We start from the raw sequence: 20,641 nt of genomic DNA on the forward strand, positions 1-20,641 counted from the left end.
AAAATGATTGGGAAATATTGGAGCTTTTCATAAATCACAAGAAACTTAAAGATGTATGGGATTGTTTTACTGTGATCCAAATAATATCCCACAATTTATAACACTTGTGCATCTTGCCCACTCTTGTCAGTGAATCAAGACATTGCTGAGATGGGCCAGTTTGGAAAAGTAGATTGGTGTGAAAATAGATGACAAAAGGTATTTTAAGAACAAGAAAAGAAAAAAATTCTTAGAATTTCATACTATTGTGCTCTCTAGTTTCACAGTAACAGGTTTCTACATGATCATAGATCTCTGACATCAAGTTCCATCTTGAATAAACAGATCAGCAAAGCAAATTTCAGCCATAAGAGAAATCTCAGATATTTCTGAGCTACTTCTGGATGTGAAATGGTAGATGTGTTGCACATCATATTAATACCAATTAATGTAATTCATCATCAAAACAGCTTTTAAATGCATGTACACTAAATTCCCAAATTATTCAGCACTGTTTTTGACAAGACCCGTTCTAAACTCTGAAGTGTCCAAGTTATTTCATTAAAGGACACTACTCAAAATCCATTGCATACAACTATCATAGCATTATTAGTAATTAACTAATGCATCTGATTTAAAGAATCAATTTGACCATAATGTTCTAGTTTGAATGTAACCACAACCTGCTTGCTTGCAATCACTCAATATATATAGTCATAGAACATGTTCTATCAACATACTAATGGAAGACCTAATTTAATACAACTGCTTATTAAGGAGTCAATGAAACATAACTTGTATTGTGTCTCGATTCAGTAAATATGACTCTGAGGCTGGTACCGGACAGTATGTTAAAATACAAGCACCATCAAGGTACCAGATCTTAACAAAGGGAGCAGTACAGAAGAATTATATAAACATATCATAAAGTGAACAAACATTTCCTTCCACACAGCTGAAATGATCAAACTGTTGTAGGTTTCTCCCAAAAAGTTAAAGCAAATTATTAAACACATTTGTCTTCAGTTTCAATACCAATATATATTTATAGCAGCTGACGCTGAAAACAACAACACCCTTAACAAAGTAACATAATTCCAAGATAATACAACTGACTGCTGTACAGTTTTGCATGGAGTCTACCTTTTACTTGAGTAAAAGTGCCTTCTCAAACAAAATCAGGAGGAAAGAAGCCCTACAAACACATACAGTGGCATTTCAAGAGCTTGATTGTTCTCTGATCTCCTCAAAGAAACATACTAGATATCACTTAAATGTACTTGCAAACCAAAACCATGATGGAAAAGACAAGTTCTAAAGGTGTTAGCCCTCATCAAGCAAATGAAGAATAACATGACGGTGGTAGTAGTAGTAGTAGTAGTAGTAGTAGTAAACGGTGACTAGATGTTCTGCATCCTTGAGTTTAAATAAAAAAAACACTCCGCAAAAATCAGAGAAAATGTCAGTATTCAAAGTCAATATCTGTAAAAGTTCTTTACAAAAAAATATTTTTAAAAACCCAATGGCACAGCAGCGCCATTAAGAAGTGTGCAGAAGTGTGAAGTCTGAAGTCCATTCTTCAGTCAGGTCCTTGCAAGTCAGTACATGTCTTTATATATCTCCTGTAAAAGTGGGTGGAGGGAGGTCTCAGATTCAGTCTTTTTGATCATCTGAACCAGCTGGGCGTTCTCCGTGACCAGCTGTCTGAGGTCGGCCATTTTCTGGAGCAGTTTAGGGAAAAGATGAGGAGAGTCTGGATGGTGCACCTGAAGATGTTGGTCCAGAGCTTGCAGGATGCCATCCTGGATCTGTTCGACCTGCTTCACGTTCATCAGCCCAGGACGATCTACAGCAAAGATTTGACTTTAGCAATTTGACTGACGTATGCACATTACGATTAATTGGTTTACAACCAGTGCTTTTTCATGTTATGATAAACAAGCTTTTGATCTCTTCTAATGTTTGGTTCTCATTTAACTATGATTACTCTATAAATTCTTTGTTGATGTAAACAAACAACAACAACGGACATACGAAAACACACTGATCAAACGAACACCACGTCCTTACCTCCGCAGAGAATGATGGCTGCTACAAACAGAGCCAGGTCACTGTCATCCAGCTCCAGGGCATTGAATTTCACCGCAAACTCAAATTTGGGCTCCATGATCTCGCTGAAAGGTTTGCGTAGACTACGCAGGAACTCTCTCGTCACAAAGCCCTTCCCATTGGCCACCAGCAGCCCGTCTTTATTCATGAGCGATGGGAGCATCGCAAATATGGCCTCATGGACTCCATATTTTAACAGCGTTACCTGAGAGAAAAAAGTGGGAGATTAATTTAGTGGAAGATTATGTGACAAAACCTAAAGGGACAGTTCACCCCAAAAGTGAAAATCACCCCTTGATTTGCTCACCCTCAAGCTATCATAGGTGTATATGCAATCGGCGTTATATTAAAAAATGTCCTGACTCTTTCAAGCTTTATATGGCAGTGAATGGGTGTTAAGATTTTGAAGTCCAAGAAATGGCATCCATCCATCATAAAAAGTACTTCACACAGCTCCGGAGAGGTTAATAAAGATGTTCTGAAGTGAACGAGTACATTTGTGTAAGAAAAATATCCATATTTAAAATTGTATAAACTGTAATCTTGTGCCGAACGCAGAGGCAAAACAAAACACAGGCCATGAATTAGAAGTACAAAATAAGGATTTGCAAAAAAAAACAAAACAAAACAAAAAAAAAGTCAGAGGATTTCAATATAAGCCAAGAGAAGACTGGTTTGATCTTCGCTGTAAATAAAAATTGGTTCTTGCAAGTAGTATTTTCTCACCGGAGCAAACCGGAGGCCTACGTCATCCACTGGGGAGTTAGCAGAAACTAGAGATTACGGTTTCTAAATTTTTCAGTATGGATATTTTTCTTACACAACTGCGTTGATTTGCTTCAGAAGTCCTTTATTTATCCCCTGGGACCATGTGGAGTACTCTTTATAATGGATGAATGCCCTTTATTGGACCTCAAAATCACAACACCCATTCACTGCCATTATAAAGCTTGGAAGAGGCAGGACATTTATTAACATAACTCCGAATCTATTCATCTGAAAGAAGAAAGTCATATACACCCTAAGATGGCTTGAGGGTGAGTCATTTTCATTTTTGGGTAAACTATCCCTTTAATTAAGGCATGGTAATAAATATTATGAGCCACCAATAACTGACAAATATATGTTTATATTTTTAGCAGGATTTTTTAAATGAAGAAATACATGCATACGCATACATACACACAAATAAATGAATTAACAAATATTAATGATGGAAAACAAGTAATTACTCTAATGTAGCCACCAACACGACTAATAACAATAATCCTTTTTTTTAACAAGTGAGGAAAAAGCCATTCATCTTAGCGGTCACTACGCAAAATTAATAAACCCACAAACAAACAATGTAACAGATTATAAATTAACAAAATTACATGGATCATTCTAACCTGATCATTAAGAAAGAGATCCACAAAGCCAGGGATGTTTTTGGCAAACTCTGTGAGCTCTCGCACAGTTTCAACTGTGGTGCACTGGCAGCGATAGAAGACATGGACCCCGATCTCTTTGTTGGGAGGCGCTCCATTAAGCTGATTCCAGACCAGCCCGTTTTCTGCCTGCCAGAGTGAGTCCATATCATGGATCACAAAAGGCTGGAGACGAAATAAGAACTTAATTAAAAACAACTGGAATAACTACAAATCAGTCATATGCTATTTTGTATCAACAAACAATAAATAAATGATAAAATAAATCAGTTTTACCATCAAATAAATATTGGCTTATCATATCTGCCAGACCTTTAAAGGAATAGTTCACCCAAAAATGGAAATTCTGTCATTAATTACTCACCCTCATGCTGTTTCAAACCCGTTAGACACAAATTAATATATTTTTGATTAAAACAGAGTTCTCTGACCCTGCATAGACAGCAATGCAACTGACACATTCAATGCGCCGTGGTACTCAAGTGAACGCAGGTCGAAGACTGACACGGAAGAGAAGAAATTGTTGAATAAAGTCATTATTTTTGTTTTCTTTGTGCACAAAAAGTATTCTCATAGCTTCATAAAATTACAGCTGAAGCACTGATGTCACATGGACTATTTTATTGATGTCCTTGCTACCTTTCTGGCCCCTGAACGTGTTAGTTGTGTTGCTGCCTATGTAGGGTCAGAAAGCTCTCAGATTTCATCAAAAACATTTTAATTTGTGTTCCAAAGATGAATGAAGGTCTTACGGGTTTGGAACAACATGAGGGTGAGTAATTAATGACAGAATTTAAATGTTTGAGTGAACTATCTCTTTACTATCAATGCATCCTTAGACTTGTTGAGAAAACCGAAACTGTAGGTGGCATCTCACTGAAAGCTGAGCACATACCGACGTGCAGCTCGTCTTGCCCGTGAGGATGCTCCGTGCTTTTTTCTTGGTCATGTTGAGATTCCTCAGGTAGGATGTGTTGACATGCTTGGCCAGTGTTTTGAGGTCAGCTCCACTAGTGCTTTGCTGTTTCTCCCCAGCGAGAAGCCCTGCCACTAGCTTCTTCTTCTCCGCCTCTGGCATACGTCCGTACCTGATCGCTGAGGCAAAGAAACAAAAACCAGCTTCAGTTTATGAACACTGAAACATTCATTGCAGAGTATGACTATAAAAGAAACACATTTGAATTTCCAAAATGCAGTTTAAATGCAGCTTCAAATGGCTCTAAATGATCCCAGCCGAGGAATAGGGGGCTTATCTAGCAAAACGATCGGTTATTTTCTAAAAATATTACAGTTTATACACTTTTTAACCTCAAACACTCGTCTAGTCTAGCTCTGTATGAACTGTCATGTCATGACAGTTAGGGTACATCTAAAAACTCCCATCTTTCAACTTTTACATTGCTGTTTTACCTTTTTTGTGAAGGGTGTTTGATCTTCTTTGCATGTTCACTTTGTAAACATTGGGTTGGTACTTCTGCAGCAATGTAGGACGATTTTGAAGTTGGAGGAGAAAATGAGAGTGGGAGTTTTTAGATGTACCTTAACTGTCATGACCGGAAATAAACTGTTTTTTTTTCACACAGAGCTAGATAAGATGAGCGTTTGAGAATAAAAAGTACATAAATTATCATTTAAAAAATAAAATAAAATGACCGATCGTTTCGCCAGATAAGACCCAGATAAGAGGACGCCTTTAATGGAGCCATGTGAGGCACTTTTTTTTTATTATGGATGGGTGCACATTATTGGACTTGTTTTAGACTGATGAAGAAAAACACCTGTCTATGCCTTTCTAAAGCTTGGGATTGCCAGGATAAATTTTAATATAACTCCCATTGCATTCATCTGAAAGAAGGAAGTCATATACACCTAGGATGCATGGAGGGTGAGTAAATAATACGCTACAGTAGTGTTGGGTCCTATCATCAGCCCACGAGATCGCCAATACATGATATTATCGTGCTAATTTATTTAATTATTTAAATATATCATTGCCCGAAACCAGCTCCAGCATAAGGCTAAAATATATTTTAGGCTATAATATTTAATATTTTATTATGTTATATATTATTTGTAATTTAATTATTATCTATTAATTATTATAATATTAACAATTAAATAATTATTATAATATTACATATAATTTATAACATATTATATTTTATCACACTATATACATTATATTTTTATTTTTTTCTAAAAATATGTATTAATGTCATTATTGGTATAATACTATTTTATATTAGAGCAGCCTAACATTATCAAAGAACATCATCACTGATTAGCCTAGCCTACTCTAGTGCAAGTTTATGCATTTTAAAAAAACACTCATGTTATAAGTGAAGCTAACATTATCTACACTGTATGATGAATAAATCTCTTACCACACACTGAACACGTCTGCGGCGCATTGCGGCTCTGAAGCGGCCACTCTAGTCAATGCTTGTGTTTATACCTGCCGCGCTGTGACTCACTGAAGCAGCTCTCCGCAAACTTTAGCATCTCTAAAGTTAGGCTAATCCCCCACCTCGTCCCTACCCACCCCCCAACAATTCGAATTTCCGTAGGCGGGATTTAATTTAATGATATTCTAATGGACCGCGTTGTGACATCATTGCATATGGAAAACAAACAATGTAGTCCAAAGGAGCTGTTCGTTGTAGTTCTTGAAAAGAGATTTTTTTTTAAAACTAAATATCCCTTTGGAGTGGACTTTGAGATTTGTAACTTTGTAGACCTTTTTTTATGCCCAAAGATACACACCACACACTGACTAAAGTTCAAAAAGTGAAAAAGCATAATAGCACCCCTTTAATGTCTTTCAGGAGGAGAGGGGATGAATTTACGTGTTGTAAATCCCACAGCATAAGCATCAGCGCAAGTTAACATGGCGGCACCCATAGGAAATATTATCTGTCATACAGCGCTATTGTGGCCGTGGTGTGTCTCATGACAAACTTGACACGTCACCATGGAAACAATAAGGTAATACATCCCAAAGCTGCCTAAAGAAAACTCACGCTGGGGGCCAAGCAAGAATATTTTAACCTCACATGTGAAAGGGTTAATATTCAGTTCACACAGTGGATGTAAAATGAGAGGGAAAATTCTGAATGCTTTAAATTGTGGTTATGTGCAGGCTGCTCACCATCATGTGACATGCCCAATGCCAGGCACTTCTGGAAGCGACAGTACTGGCATTTGTTCCGGCTCTTTTTCTGGACTTTACAGGCACGCTCACACCGCTCATACTCCAGCTTCATACGAATGGTGCGTCTGAAAAACCCCTTTAAAAAAAGATGACACTTCCTCACTGAAAAACAGCAAGGCAAATACGCGCTTGGATTGCTGAATTACTTCACAGAAACGCAACTTTAAGCATTTGGAAGCCCAGTGATCGAAGGTAAAGAAACAGAGTGGTTTTATTAAAGATGCTGTAAGAGATTTCAGGTCTTGAAATAGACTGCACCATTGCTTAAAACACAAAAACCCTTCCAAAATTCATGGCAATTCACATGCAGACTGGGTTTCTAATTAGGAGTTGTTTGCAGATCGTTTTGGTTGTTTACAGAGCCAGATGTGATTTCTCAGGACATCTATTTCAGCAATATCCGTCAAATAGTTTGTCAATAGTCGCTTACAGAACCTTTAATGTTGTTATATTATAGATGAGAGTTTATTTTAGGCCACGGATCCACCCACGGTTTGCGAAAAAACCTTGACTGCAGTAGTTTTGACAAGTTCAGCAAAATTACCTTGCAGCCTTCACATGCATGAACTCCATAATGAAATCCTGAGGCTTTATCTCCACATATGCGGCACTCGACGTTCAGCCCCATACTATTGGGGTCATCCCGACCCAGCCGTAACTGGTCTGACAGCGAAAGAGAGGGCGTCTGTAACGGATCTATAAATGTGAGGACAAAAACAAAAAGAAACTTCATAAAGCATATCTTTTCAGAGCACTACAAAAGTATATATTTTATGGTTAATATATCGCAAAAGTATTTCTTTTAATATCAAAAAGCCTGACAGTAAATAATCTGACATAAATCTTAAAAAAAAAAAAAAAACTACTGAACTACTGAAATGATTTTAATCTAATGTTGTTCTGTTAAGTTTCAAGGACAACAAAGAATAAAACCAGGTCATAAATAAGTAATAAAAAATATGATTATGAATATATAATTTTTATTATATAATATTTAATATGTTATTGCGTTATATATTATTTGTAATTTAATTATTATATATTAATTATTATAATATTAACAATTAAATAATTATTATAATATTATATATAGATTATAACATATTATATTTTATCACACTATATACATTATATTTTTTATTTTATTCTAAAAATATGTATTAATGTAATTATTGGTATAATACTATTTTATATAAATACATATAAGTTTCAAAGACAACAAAGGATAAAGCCAGGTCATAAGTCATTAAAAATACTATACACAAACAAAATAAATAAATACCATTATATAATATAATATATTATATTATAAAAAACGAATATATTATATATATATATATATATATATATATATATATATATATATATATATATAATATATTCGTTTTTTATAATATAATATATTATATTATATAATGGTATTTATTTATTTTGTTTGTGTACACACATATATGTATATATATATATATATATACACATACATAGATGATTTAATATATTATATATAATTTAATTATTATATAATAATTATTATAATATGAATAATTAAATAATTTTTCATTATTAGTGTAAATACTGGTAGAATAGTATAAGTTTCAAAGACAACAACAATTAAAGCCAGGTCATAAATAAGTCATAATAAATACTATATATAAACAGATATAAATAAATACTACTATGTACCATATTATATATTAAATAAAAAAAATAATAATAATAATCTGTTTAAAAATATATATTTTTAAAATAAAATAATATAATATAATATAATATTATTATTACACACACACACACACACATATATATATATATATATATATATATATATACACAGTGTTTCCCACAGAATTTTGTGAGACTGTGGTGGTGGACCTCGGTCCCACTAGTGGGGTGTGGTTAAATTCATCTCTCTGGTGCACTCTGAGAGTTAAAAATTAAGAGCTCCAAAACAGGTCAGTGTACAAACTAAACAAAGAAAGAAATCTGGTGAATTGACTTGTTCTTAAAGTTTACATGGAACTCATTCAGTTGTGATATAGTGTCTCAGTCTAAAGTACACTCACACTGGTCAATTTGGAAGCCAAACAAATTAGAATATTATAATAATAATAATTTTATATTATTATTCCTATGACAGGAATAGCCATATATTGTAAAATAATTGCACTGTAAAATAAGTTAGTAAATAAATACTTATTAGCAATTAGTATGTAAAATAAATGAAATAATATACCTGAAAAATACAAATTTTATTTTACCTTATTCTTCTGTAGGAAAATTACAATACTTTTGTCCTAATTTCTACACTTGCAAGCAGGACCTAAAACTAGTTTTGCCACATCTGCCAATGGCTGGTGATTTGAGAAAATTTATCAGCCCTAAATATTTTTTTTTCCTAGCCATTAATCTGTTTTTGCAGTTGTACTACTACAAAAACTAAACGTATTTAATAATGAACCAAAGAACCAACCACTGAATTTTAATCACAATACAAACAAAGATGAAACACATGTAGCATGAGCATTTTTTAATTTAAATTCGTCTGTATCATTTCAACATTTGAATTAAAAACAGAATGGTCTGATTTTAAAGCTTTGTGAAACTATGCTAAAATCTGCATAAAACAAAAACAACAGCCTGAATTTCACTCTCTGACAGCAGGTGGCGCTTGTGAAATAGAGGGGAAAATGCCATCGAAACAACGCGCTTGCTCTGCTTGTACAGTATTTTCTGTGCGCGTGTCTGTTAATTTTAGTCCTTGTTTCCAAGATATAAACCTATGAGCTTTTATTTTCACGGAAACTGCAGTAGAGCTTTTATTTTGGCGGAAAACTCCAGCTTCAGTGCAAACAGGTTTACAAACGCGTCTCATTACAAATCTAGTGAAATATTGTAAACATCTGCCCATTAAAATGTTGGAAATTATGCTAATGTGACAATGCGTAACTGGTTGCCGTTGCATTCTCAAACGCGCGCTAAACTCACGGCAAAAACAGTGTTCACCGCATTGACTGTCAATCAAAGAGTCGCTCTGACTCTGACGCGGCAAACATCAAATCACGAACTGATCGTCTGACTCTGAATGAAGTGCTTCACAAACAAGCAGCGAAACAGACTTGATGAACGGATAAAACCATATAACGCTTAGTTCGTTTGACGGACACTTTTCCAAAGCGATGGCACGAAACACAACGTTAAAGACGTCTATGTTAAAATGACGAGTATAAATATTTTCGGTTTATTATGAAACTGTGGCGGGACAGATGAATTTAGTTAATGAATGGGAAACACTGAGATATATATATATTTATATACACACACACACACAACACACACATGTACACGCACCTATATAAACACACATATACTATATTATAATAAGCTAAATAATTTTGTTTAAATTAATGATTGAAATATAGGTTAAATAACTGCTGAATATATGATTAACACATTTTATTAAAAAATAAAACAATGATATTAAAAGTGCAAATGAAGTATGCATAGTTGTGTACATACTTTTTTCAGGAATGATTGATCACATTAATGACATAAAAGCCTTTGAAAGCCATGTATCAAATATGATATATACGTAATTACAGGGTTAAGCGGGGAAAAAAAATTCAGTCTAATTTCACTGATGTCTAAGCACAGTTTTACCTGGAAACATTTGAGCTGTTGCTGGAGTGTCACTATTCTGTTGAGGACTCTCCTGCGGTGTCCCATCTCCATTCTGTAGAGTGGCCCCCCATGATTCCTTGCTGCCGGGTGAGACCTCTAATCCTGTGGCATCAGACGTCTCGCTGCCCTCCACCTCCTCACCCGACGCTGAGCTCGGCTCCTGTAGGTCTGACATCCCCCCACAGTCCGAAGACGCAGTCTCACCCTCCTGGACTGCCATCCATGTTGTGTCTTCAAGAATCTGGACAGGGTTCAAATCTGTCCGTGGAGACGACCGGCCCTCCGTAACTCCTGGGAACATGAGGCGCTCCTGGGCTGCTGAGACGTCTACCGGGCCGTCACATTTCATTTCTGAGGTAGGTTGCTCAACCTGTTCCATGGTTCTCCTTTCTGGCTGCTAAATCTCATAACCATCCATCACGTGACATCGCCTCTGAAAAGACAAAAGACAAGTCAACAGATGTCGGTTATTGCAACGTCGCCTCAGTACAACACGGTAAAAGAATATGACCATCATCGCTGGTGAAGTGACCTGGTTTGTACGTGCTCCAGAGATTACATGGATGACCTGAGTTTGACCTGAGATCCAGTACTGCTGGTGTCATTTCCTGACTCCACCCCACCCCCATTACCTCGCCGCTGACTCAAATAAAATTAATGGAAAAAAAGTCATCATAAAGACACAGCAAGGCTTTGTTCACACTACAGGAAAAATCCAGTTATTTTCTTACTGTCATTAATTTTTCACATGAAGTTACTGAAAAAAAATCATCAAGACCACATTAAAGTGATCAAAAGAGACCGTAAGAAAATTTTAAATGATATCAAATGAATGCCATTTTTTCTATTAATAAAAGTACTGTAATCATAGTTTTGACTAAAATATTAAGGACTGACATAAAATATTAAGCAATTTCAACATGCTAATAAAAAATGTTTCTTGATATATAACGACCATGTCACACCATGTTTGTGTGGGTTTATTGTACTGTAAACTGTATATATTGGTGCTGTCTAACGATTAATTGTGATTAATCGCATCCAAAAATAAAACTTTGTTTACATAACATGTGTGTACTCTGTATGTTTATTATGTATATATAACACACATACAGTATATATTTCATATAATTCATATAATTAATATTATATATAAATATACTGAATATATAAACATAATTTTTTTCTTAAATATACCCATGCACATGTGTGCATTTATATATACATAATAAATATACACCGTACACACACATACATTATGTAAACAAAAACGTATTTCGGATGCAATTTTTTTTTTTCGTCGTAAAAAAATGTTTCTTGAAGCAAACATTTCAGGATTTTTCTCCATATAGTGGACTTCCAAAATGCAGCTTTAAAGGGCTCTAAATGATCCCAGCCGAGAAAGAAGGGTTCTATCTAGCAAAACAATCAGTTATTTTCCAAAAAAAAAAAATTGCAATTTATATACTTTTTAACCTCAAATACTTGACTTCTCTAGCTCCGAGTAAACTCTGTGCATTTCAGTTCAATACAGCGTATGTCGAAAAACTCCTATTGCATTTTCTCCTCCAACTTCAAAATCGTCCTATATCAATGCAAGTGAGGTAAAACAGCAATTTTAAAGTTGGAGGAGAAAATGAGATGGAAGGGATTGTTTTATATACTCTAACTGTACTGCACCAGAATGCGGAATTGAACCGGAGTTCACTCAGAGCTAGACAAGACGAGCATTTGAGGTTAAAAAGTATATAAAGTGTTCAATTTTTTTAAAGAAAATAACTGATTGTTTTGCTAGACAAGACACTTCTTCTTCCTTTAGAGCTCTTTAAAGCTGCGTTTAAACTGCATTTTGGAAGTTCAAACTTGCAGGCACCATTGAAGTCCACTTTATGGAGAAAAATCCTGAATTTTTTTCCTTAAAGGAGAAGTCCACTTCCAGAACAAAAATGTACAGATAAAGTACTCACTCCCTTGTCATCCAAGATGTCCATGTCTTTCTTTTTTCAGTCATAAAGAAATGGTGTTATTTGAGGAAAACATTCCAGGATTTTTCTCCATATAATGGACTGATATGGTGGCCTGAGTTTGAACTTCCAAAACGCAGTTTAAATGAGGTTGTAAACGATCCCAGCCGAGGAAGAAGGGTCTTATCTAGTAAAACGATTGGAGTTTTTCAACATACCCTAACTGTATTGAGCCAGAATACACAGAGTTCAGGCAGAACAAGACAAGACGAGTATTTGAGATTGAAAAGCATTTAAATTGTATTTTTTTCTAATGAAAATAACCAATCGTATTTTCTCCCTCAACTTCAAAAATAATTTCAAAATCATCCTACATCACTGCAGAAGAATCGACCCAGTCTTTGTAAAAGTGAACATGCAAAGAAGATCAAACACCCTTAACAAAAAAGGCAAAAAACAAAAAACAGCAATATAGGTTTGATTTTGAAGTTGAGCGTGAACATGAGATGGGAGTTTTTCGATCTACCCCTAACTGTCATGAACCGGAAAAAAAACAGAGTTCATGCAGAGTAAGACAAGACAAGCGTTTGACATTAAAAAGTATATAAATGGTATTATTTTTACGTTAATAACCAATTGTTTCGCAAGATAAGACCCTTCTTCCTTGGCTGGGATCATTTACAACCGGATTTGAGATTGTTTGAAGCCGCATTTTAACTATATTTTGGAAGTTCACTATATGGGAAAAAAATCCCGAAATGTTTTCCTCAAAAAACAATTTCTTTTCAAATGAAGAAAGACAGACACAAACATCTTGGATGACAAGGGGTGACTACACTTTTTGTACATTTTTGTTCTGGAAGCAAACTTTTTCTTTAATTGTAATGAAGTTTTATTACTGTACTACTACTGAACAATATTACTGATCATTTATATATATGCTGCCTTGGCAGGACTTTCACGTAAAAAAAAAAAAAAAAAAAGTTTTAAGTTTTAAACAGCAGTCTATATAAAGATGTATGTAATGTCAAAAATGCAAGTTAATATTTTTTATATTGCAGTATTTCTTTGATTCAGTTACATTAATTGCAGTGCCCCTTGTGACGAAAAGTTCATACCCTTATAAAACACTTTTAAATTCCTTCTTTGTGATGTATGATTTGTATCCAGAGCTGGCTTGTTTGTCTCTTCTTTTTGAAAATGAATGAGAAAATACTGCGAAACCAAGGTAGCTGAAAAAGTGGGCAGTTACTGTTGCACTCTGTTAGCCACATGAAATGTGAATCTTTGTTCTTAGGCCTGGCCCAAATGCTTTCAGGAAAAGAGAATCCTTAAGTGTAAACAATCAGAAAGTAGCTTTTGTCTTAGCTAGCTGTCCTTTCATTCATTCACCACTTCCGATTACATGACCTTTATCGTTTTGAGGCAGTCAGACGCAAACTGTGCCGTCAGCAATTACAGGTCTGTGGTATATTTAGTCTACACAAAGTGAGAGGCGATAAATCCATTATGAGACTCTGCTAGGTTGTTTACTTAAAAAGATAAGATAACCCAGAAAAGAAAGCAGCTGTGGGAAGACTGTATAACCAGTAGAAAGAGATCTAGCAAAAGACTTCAGTTACAAAACTTAGATAATCAAGTCACCCCCAAAGGAATAGTGTATCAAAACAGAACGAAAAGAGAAAGATTGCTGATTGTGATCTTCCTTTCTCGAGAGCGACAGAACTGACTGTGCCCGTGTATGTTAAGCATAGGTCAAATAACTTACATCCTAGCAGAGGACATCAACTGGGCAACGAGCCATGTCAAACACCAAGACATGAAAAAAGCTATTCGTAAAATACTGAGAAGAACCATGCTCTCACTCATGACCCATTTGCATGAGCAAACAGAAAAAAACTAACCTGTCAACACAAAGGTCAAGATATATTGTGTTTCATCTAGTAGGCAGTGTACTTCCTCAGACTACAAAGTGTTTATAGAATGTCTTAAAGGGATAGTTCAGCCAAAAATGAAAACCCTCTCATTGTTTATTCAGCAAACCTGTGTGGGAACACTAAAAATTGCAAAATAAAAATTAAAAAGGGGAAAAAAAAAAACATTCATACACAGTCATACAGTGTATGAAAAGTATACAGTTTTACAGTATACAGTATACAGAAACAACATGAGGGACAAAACTATTAGACGCTGGATAAACGAGGTCACATCCATCGTAGCTCTCAGTGTGGAAGACATTAATAACAGATGTGAGCGTTTGGTCATATAGAGGATTGAGACCCCTACCAAACAGCCTGCGTTTGTAATCCGTGGATTCTGACAAGAGGATTACGCAATAGTCACATCAATGTGACTAACAAAGACAACGCAATTTAAAAAAAAAAAACATCTCAGTTGTTACCAAACCACACTGAATAATGTGGAAAAAACAGCGCTACCACATAGGCTTTAGGCTTTTTGTTAACGTATATACATGCACAGTAAATGAAGCAATCAGAAACACTTTGAGCCACTGTTCAGACTTGTCGGCAACCAGTCGTTCAGGTTCTTAGCCTATCTGCATTGTACTGAGGTTGCATGCTAGAGGCGACCCGCACAGAGGAACTAAATGAGTCAGTGTGCCGAGGTTTTGACAGACACGCATTCCAGTGTCTGGACCTCTTAGTTGCTTCATCTTTGTTTACTTCATCTTTAAGATACTATGGGGAAAATCATTGTTTTTTTTATGCACAGGTGAATTTTTGAGGCTATTAGGCTTCCAAAAATGTCCAAAATACTAATTTAAACATTTAATTTATTACAATTTATCTATTTGCATCTAGAAATTTCAATTCACATGCACTAAGCCAGAAATCTCCACTTCAGTAGTACTTACCTATATTCTGAAGTTTTAGAGGGGTCTGTTCATATATCATTTACCTAATTTACATTTTTTTTTCTTGACAGTATTCTCTGATTTCTTTATTTTCTGATTCATAAAAAGAGATATCCAAAGCCCCCTCTTTAAAAAATGATTGTTTAAAAACCAATAGCCAAAAATACGTTGTATGGGTAAAAATTATACGTTTTTCTTTTATGCCGAAAAATCATTAGAATATTAAGATCATGTTCCATGACAATATTTTCTACCATAAATACATCAAAACTTAATTTCTAATTAGTAATATGCATTGCTAAGAACTTCATTTGGACAACTTTAAAGGAAATTTTCTCAATATTTCGCACCCTCGGATTGCAGATCTTCAGATAGTTGTATCTCAGCCAAACATTGTCACATCCTAACAAACCATACATCAATGGAACATTTATTTATTCAGCTTTCAGATTATGCATAAATCTCAATTTCGAAAAACTGATACTTATGATTGTTTTTGTGGTTCAGGGCCACATATGTCAAATGTTCAGATTTCTGTTCTAGAAGTGTATCCAAATTAGTGCACATTTAGTAAATAACTTAGTGTGCATTTCAGAAAACGTACAATACAAAAAAAGGTCTTACTGTACTGATTATTAAACAAACTGGGCAAGTATAGTGATATCTATTAGTCAAAAAAAAAAAGACCTTTTTCACCTGCGATGTCTTGCCTTAAGGGTTAAAGGACCGGAAAACCTCAGGGCACTACAAAATTAATAATGAACTTGTACGGCTCATTATAGACAGTAGATCTTCACCTTCATTGTTAAATCTTTAACTTTGTAATCAGAGTGAAAGTAGTCAGTCTTGCTGCTTCTGTGTGCACAAGGTCACACTTGATACTTCTACGTGAAGCCCTTCAAATACAAAACCACAAACAATTCACTTATTAGCAGTATAATAAGTAAAAGTAGCATTAAGTAAGTATATACTTTAGTAAGTATAATAACAGTAGCTTCTTTTAATCTCTTAAAAGTGATACTGTCTGTTTGATCCAGAAAACAGTACTCTTGTCACACAATTGCTTAAATTTGTCTATAATAATAATAATATGTCGCTTTAATTGCCTGGTCACCAGTTTTGGAATATTGGGAACTAAAATGTTTTAATAGAATGACGTCAGAATGTTTGTAGAATGTGCCGACTAAGGTATTCCTTGTATATTCCTTGTTCCTTATATTGTTAATAGTTAGCTGTTGGAAATCTAACTTAAAAGTTAACATGATCAGCGCCGGAGGAAGCAAAGCTTAGAAATTTATATTACAGATGGTGAAACTTCAACTAATTAAGAAACAGTGACTGACATGAAGTCCACTGTTGATTAACCTTAACGAATGTATGTTGACAAATAACACAAAATAGCCAAAAAGCTAGGCAGACTGAGTGGCACATCAACCTGACAGGCAACAAATCTAGCTAGCTGACAAAAACATGACTTCAAAAGGTGACATCAACTGTTTAACAGACTACAACATTCATTTATTCTGTATGGACATGTTTACTTTTTTAATAATCGGATGCAGCAGATATGAGACTTTAAGCAAAACAGCGAGTTTAGGCTAACTAGCTGTTCTGGTTTACCTTGGTGTTCACGGGCCAGCTTTGAAGTTTCCAAGCGGTCGATTAAATATAAATATACTCTTCGTACGCGAAGTGAAGTTGTTCTGAGACTCAAATGAGCTCATAGTCCGTCGGTTTCCATCGGTTTTGTCATCACCGTGTCCCCGTGTCTCCTATTCCACACATGCTAGTCCGAGGTTAGCACTAGCTAGCTTGACGCTACCATGTTTTTGTTTTGTTTTTTATTTTGTTGTACACGCTTTCGGATTTCTCCTGGCAAAACAACCACGGCTAAATAGGTTTAAGATAACAAATACAGGCAGATTTCTGTTATATCCATTCTGTTTCAGAAAGCGGATCAAACGATCACCATCGCGCTGTTATTCCTACACCAACTTTTGCTCAATCTGGTCTAGTAACTCCATTCACTTTGATTACTCGGTTGTCAGGGATGACAGAAATAAAGTAACTGGAAAGGATGTGTATTCTCTGTATAATAGCCTGCAGGGGTCGCTCTTCGGCCTAAAGTAATCCATGAGGTCACTGACCGTAAAGCGCGAAACAAATTACCGAACTCAGTTTGACCGCTTACATTTACTTCAGCCGTATTCAACGTGAATAAAAACGTGTATATAACTAAACACGCGTACCTCATAAGCGATTTTTCAGCTTGAGTGTAGCAAATGTCCCTCACCGCGGTTTGACGTATGACCCAATCACGTGACAGGCGTCTGTCGAATGATAGCTCGAGTAGAGGGGTTTAGTTCGGAGTGTGTTTTCCTTTCTAGGTTTTACAGGCGTTTGTGTGGTTGACAGCTATGAAAAAGCATGGCGTGAATGTTACGTAACAAAAGGTGGGTAGAATCCGCCAGTAGGAGATAGATGAATATTAATGAAGCTGTATGAATCATAAATGTTATTTCCCGTGAGGGTTGAAATCTTACCAAGCACAAGCACGTTGCTCTGTGGTCTGACCTATTGGAAGATTCCATGTCATTTTGTTAAATGTTAACAAATTAGCTCAATGTAATACATTAACGCTAATAATAATAGCAATTAAATGGCTTTTGTGAATTCCAAAGTGCTCCTGTAGATGGGGCCATTAGGTCGGAGTCCAACAGTAAACAGATGGACTTCAAGTTAAATATGCTGTTGCGTCAGCAAAGAAGATATTTAGCTGAATGACTGACACAGGAGTGATAAAGAATAGTGCAAACACGAGGTCGTTCATTTATAATCTTGTCTTCTGCTTTCAGATCTCACATTGAACCTACATCACAAAGCATTTGAAGACAAGTTTGTGTTTAGGTTTTTTCTTATATGGTGTCAAGAGTGCTGCACTTCCAACTTTTTGCAAACAAACCTATTGCTCTGGAGGATTTTTAATAAAAAAATAAAACTACACAAAAATTGCATAAATGAACATAAAATATTGACAATAAACATTTTAAATAAAAATAAAGATTGAATAAAGATTTAACCTTTATTTTAAAGGTTAAATAAAGTTTTAGAATCGTAAGTTATAGTTTAATAGTTATGATACTGTTTTTGAAATTAAATCTTTGCATAGCTATGAGAAGAAAACACTGGCATCTAACAATGCTTTGAAACAAACAAAAAAAAAAAACAGTTAATCTTAAAAAAATAAAGCATACAGTTGAAGTCAAAAGTTTACATACACCTTGCAGAATTTGCAAAATAATTAATTATTTTACCAAATAAAAGGGATCATGTACAATATACATACAGATCTATTACCAAATAAGAGAGATCATATAAAATGAATGTTATTTTTTTATTTACTATATACATATAGTCCACAAGAGAAAATAATAGTTGAATAGTTCAAAAGTTTACACACATTTGATTCTTAATACTGTGTTGTTACCTGAATGATCCACAGCTGTGTTTTTGTGTTTAGTGACAGTTGTTCCTGAGTCCCTTGTTTGTCCTGAACAATTAAACTTCCTGCTGTTCTTCCTCTTAAAATCCTTCAGGTGCCACAAACTCTTTGTTTTTTCAGCCTCTTTGTGTATTTGAACCCTTTCTAACAATAACTGTATGATTTTGAGATCTATCTTTTCATACTGAGGACAACTGAGGGACACATATTACAAAAGGTTCAAACGCTCACTGATTCTTCAGAAGGAAACATGATGCATCAAGAGCAGGGGGTGAAAATTTTTGAATTTGAAGATCAGGGTAAATTTGATTGTTTGCATCGTGTTTCCTTCTGGAGCATCAGTGAGCGATTGAACCTTCTGTAATAGTTGCATATGAGTCCCTCAGTTGTCCTCAATGTGAAAAGATGGATCTCAAAATCATAATCACTATTGAAAAAGGATTCAAATACACAAAATTGCTTAAAAACCAAATAATTTGTGGAACCTGAAGGATTTTTCTGAAGAACCGCGGGAAGTTTAATTGTTCAGGACAAACAAGGGAGTCATGAACAACTATCATTAAACAAAAAACACAGCTGTGGATCATTCAGGTAACAACACAGTATCAAGAATCAAGTGTATGCAAACTTTTTAACTATTCAACTATTATTTTCTCTTGTGGACTATATGTAAATGTCTTTTATTATACTAAACAAAAAATAACATTCATTTTGTATGATCTCTCTTATTTGGTAAAATATTTACATTTTGCAGATTCTGCAAGGTGTATGTAAACTTTTGACTTCAACTGTATGCTTTATTTTTTAAGAATATCTGTTTTTTTTTCCAAAGCATTGTTAGTTGCCAGTGTTTTCTGTCATAGCTATGCAAAGATTTGCTTTCAAAAACAGTATCTTAGCTATTAAACTATATCTTATGATTTTAATTTGTATTTAACTGCAGAACAATCTCTAAGTAAAAAGTAACAGTAATTAGTGTTGAGCCCTACTGTAATGTTAACCCTGTGTGCTTTAAATGTCCAGAAAGGTATAAAGTATGTGACTCCAGTGGCTTGACAACAGAATTTTGAAGTTCATTGTAACAGAAATATCATTGAAGTGATGCAATTCATTATAGGGGATGTATTATTTCCCATTTAACTGCATGTTTAATGCAAGTACCATTTTTTTTTTTCAATTTAAAAACACAAATATTACATGGATTTTCAAAACTGTTCATGCAAGAGTCTTGGAGGAATACATAGCCACCTGGTTGCCTTCATCTCAAATCACGTTCAGGATTTCTTTACAGGAAAATTCTAAAAGAAATGGATATGACAAAAAAAATGAAATGAATCAAACTGAACTACAGTAATATGCAGGTTGGAGTGGAAAAGTAGTCATACAGTACTTTAAGTTCATTAAATCAACCGCAATCCATAATACTTTCCAATTGTTTACACATTGCTTAACTTACATTTCCAATAGTCTCCATTTGCATCGGTCATATGAGCTTGTCAAATCAACTATGTCCTAAAATATACTTCATTATTTTCAACTAAATAAAGAGCAACACGATCAAATGCTACATACACTTTTTATAACATACGTGTTGCTTACTTCTGTATGAACTCCAGAGTAAGTGCCGCCTCCTCTGGGTATTTTGTAGCTCACAACCGCAACAGGAAAGATGATTTGTTCATTAACTTCTCAAACGACAGCAATCTTGAACTGCCCGTCACCTTAAACAAAAAAGACATTACAAAATGACCATATACATAATGACAAGCATCTTTGAACACCTTTGAAGGCGTGTTCAGCAAACAACTTCACATTGTTGTAAAAGTCAACAAAATAAATGACTCAAAGACTCAATTTCTTTTCAATATTGAACACTAATGTTAAATGAAATAG

General features: G+C 34.8%; 1 protein-coding gene across 4 annotated transcripts; it reads right to left on the bottom strand.

The window, feature by feature from the left end:
* Positions 1–45: 45 nt before the first annotated feature.
* Positions 46–17,642, bottom strand: ppardb (peroxisome proliferator-activated receptor delta b). Of its 4 annotated transcripts, XM_051116885.1 has the most exons (9): positions 16,867–17,479; positions 16,044–16,142; positions 10,387–10,840; positions 7,274–7,425; positions 6,667–6,805; positions 4,414–4,613; positions 3,480–3,683; positions 2,050–2,293; positions 46–1,825 (listed from the first exon to the last, which is right to left on the bottom strand). In XM_051116885.1, the coding sequence occupies exons 3-9, from the start codon at positions 10,784–10,786 to the stop codon at positions 1,578–1,580; spliced, it is 1,587 nt and encodes a 528-aa protein (XP_050972842.1). In that variant the 5' UTR covers positions 10,787–10,840; positions 16,044–16,142; positions 16,867–17,479; the 3' UTR covers positions 46–1,577. The 4 variants fall into 4 exon arrangements, with proteins under 4 accessions (XP_050972842.1, XP_050972840.1, XP_050972839.1 ...); XM_051116883.1 differs by lacking the exons at positions 16,044–16,142; positions 16,867–17,479 and adding an exon at positions 17,496–17,642; XM_051116882.1 differs by lacking the exon at positions 16,044–16,142 and having other exon boundaries at positions 16,867–17,478.
* Positions 17,643–20,641: the final 2,999 nt, after the last annotated feature.

This window comes from Labeo rohita, chromosome 8, assembly GCF_022985175.1.
Source record: "Labeo rohita strain BAU-BD-2019 chromosome 8, IGBB_LRoh.1.0, whole genome shotgun sequence".
Taxonomy (NCBI): domain Eukaryota; kingdom Metazoa; phylum Chordata; class Actinopteri; order Cypriniformes; family Cyprinidae; genus Labeo; species Labeo rohita.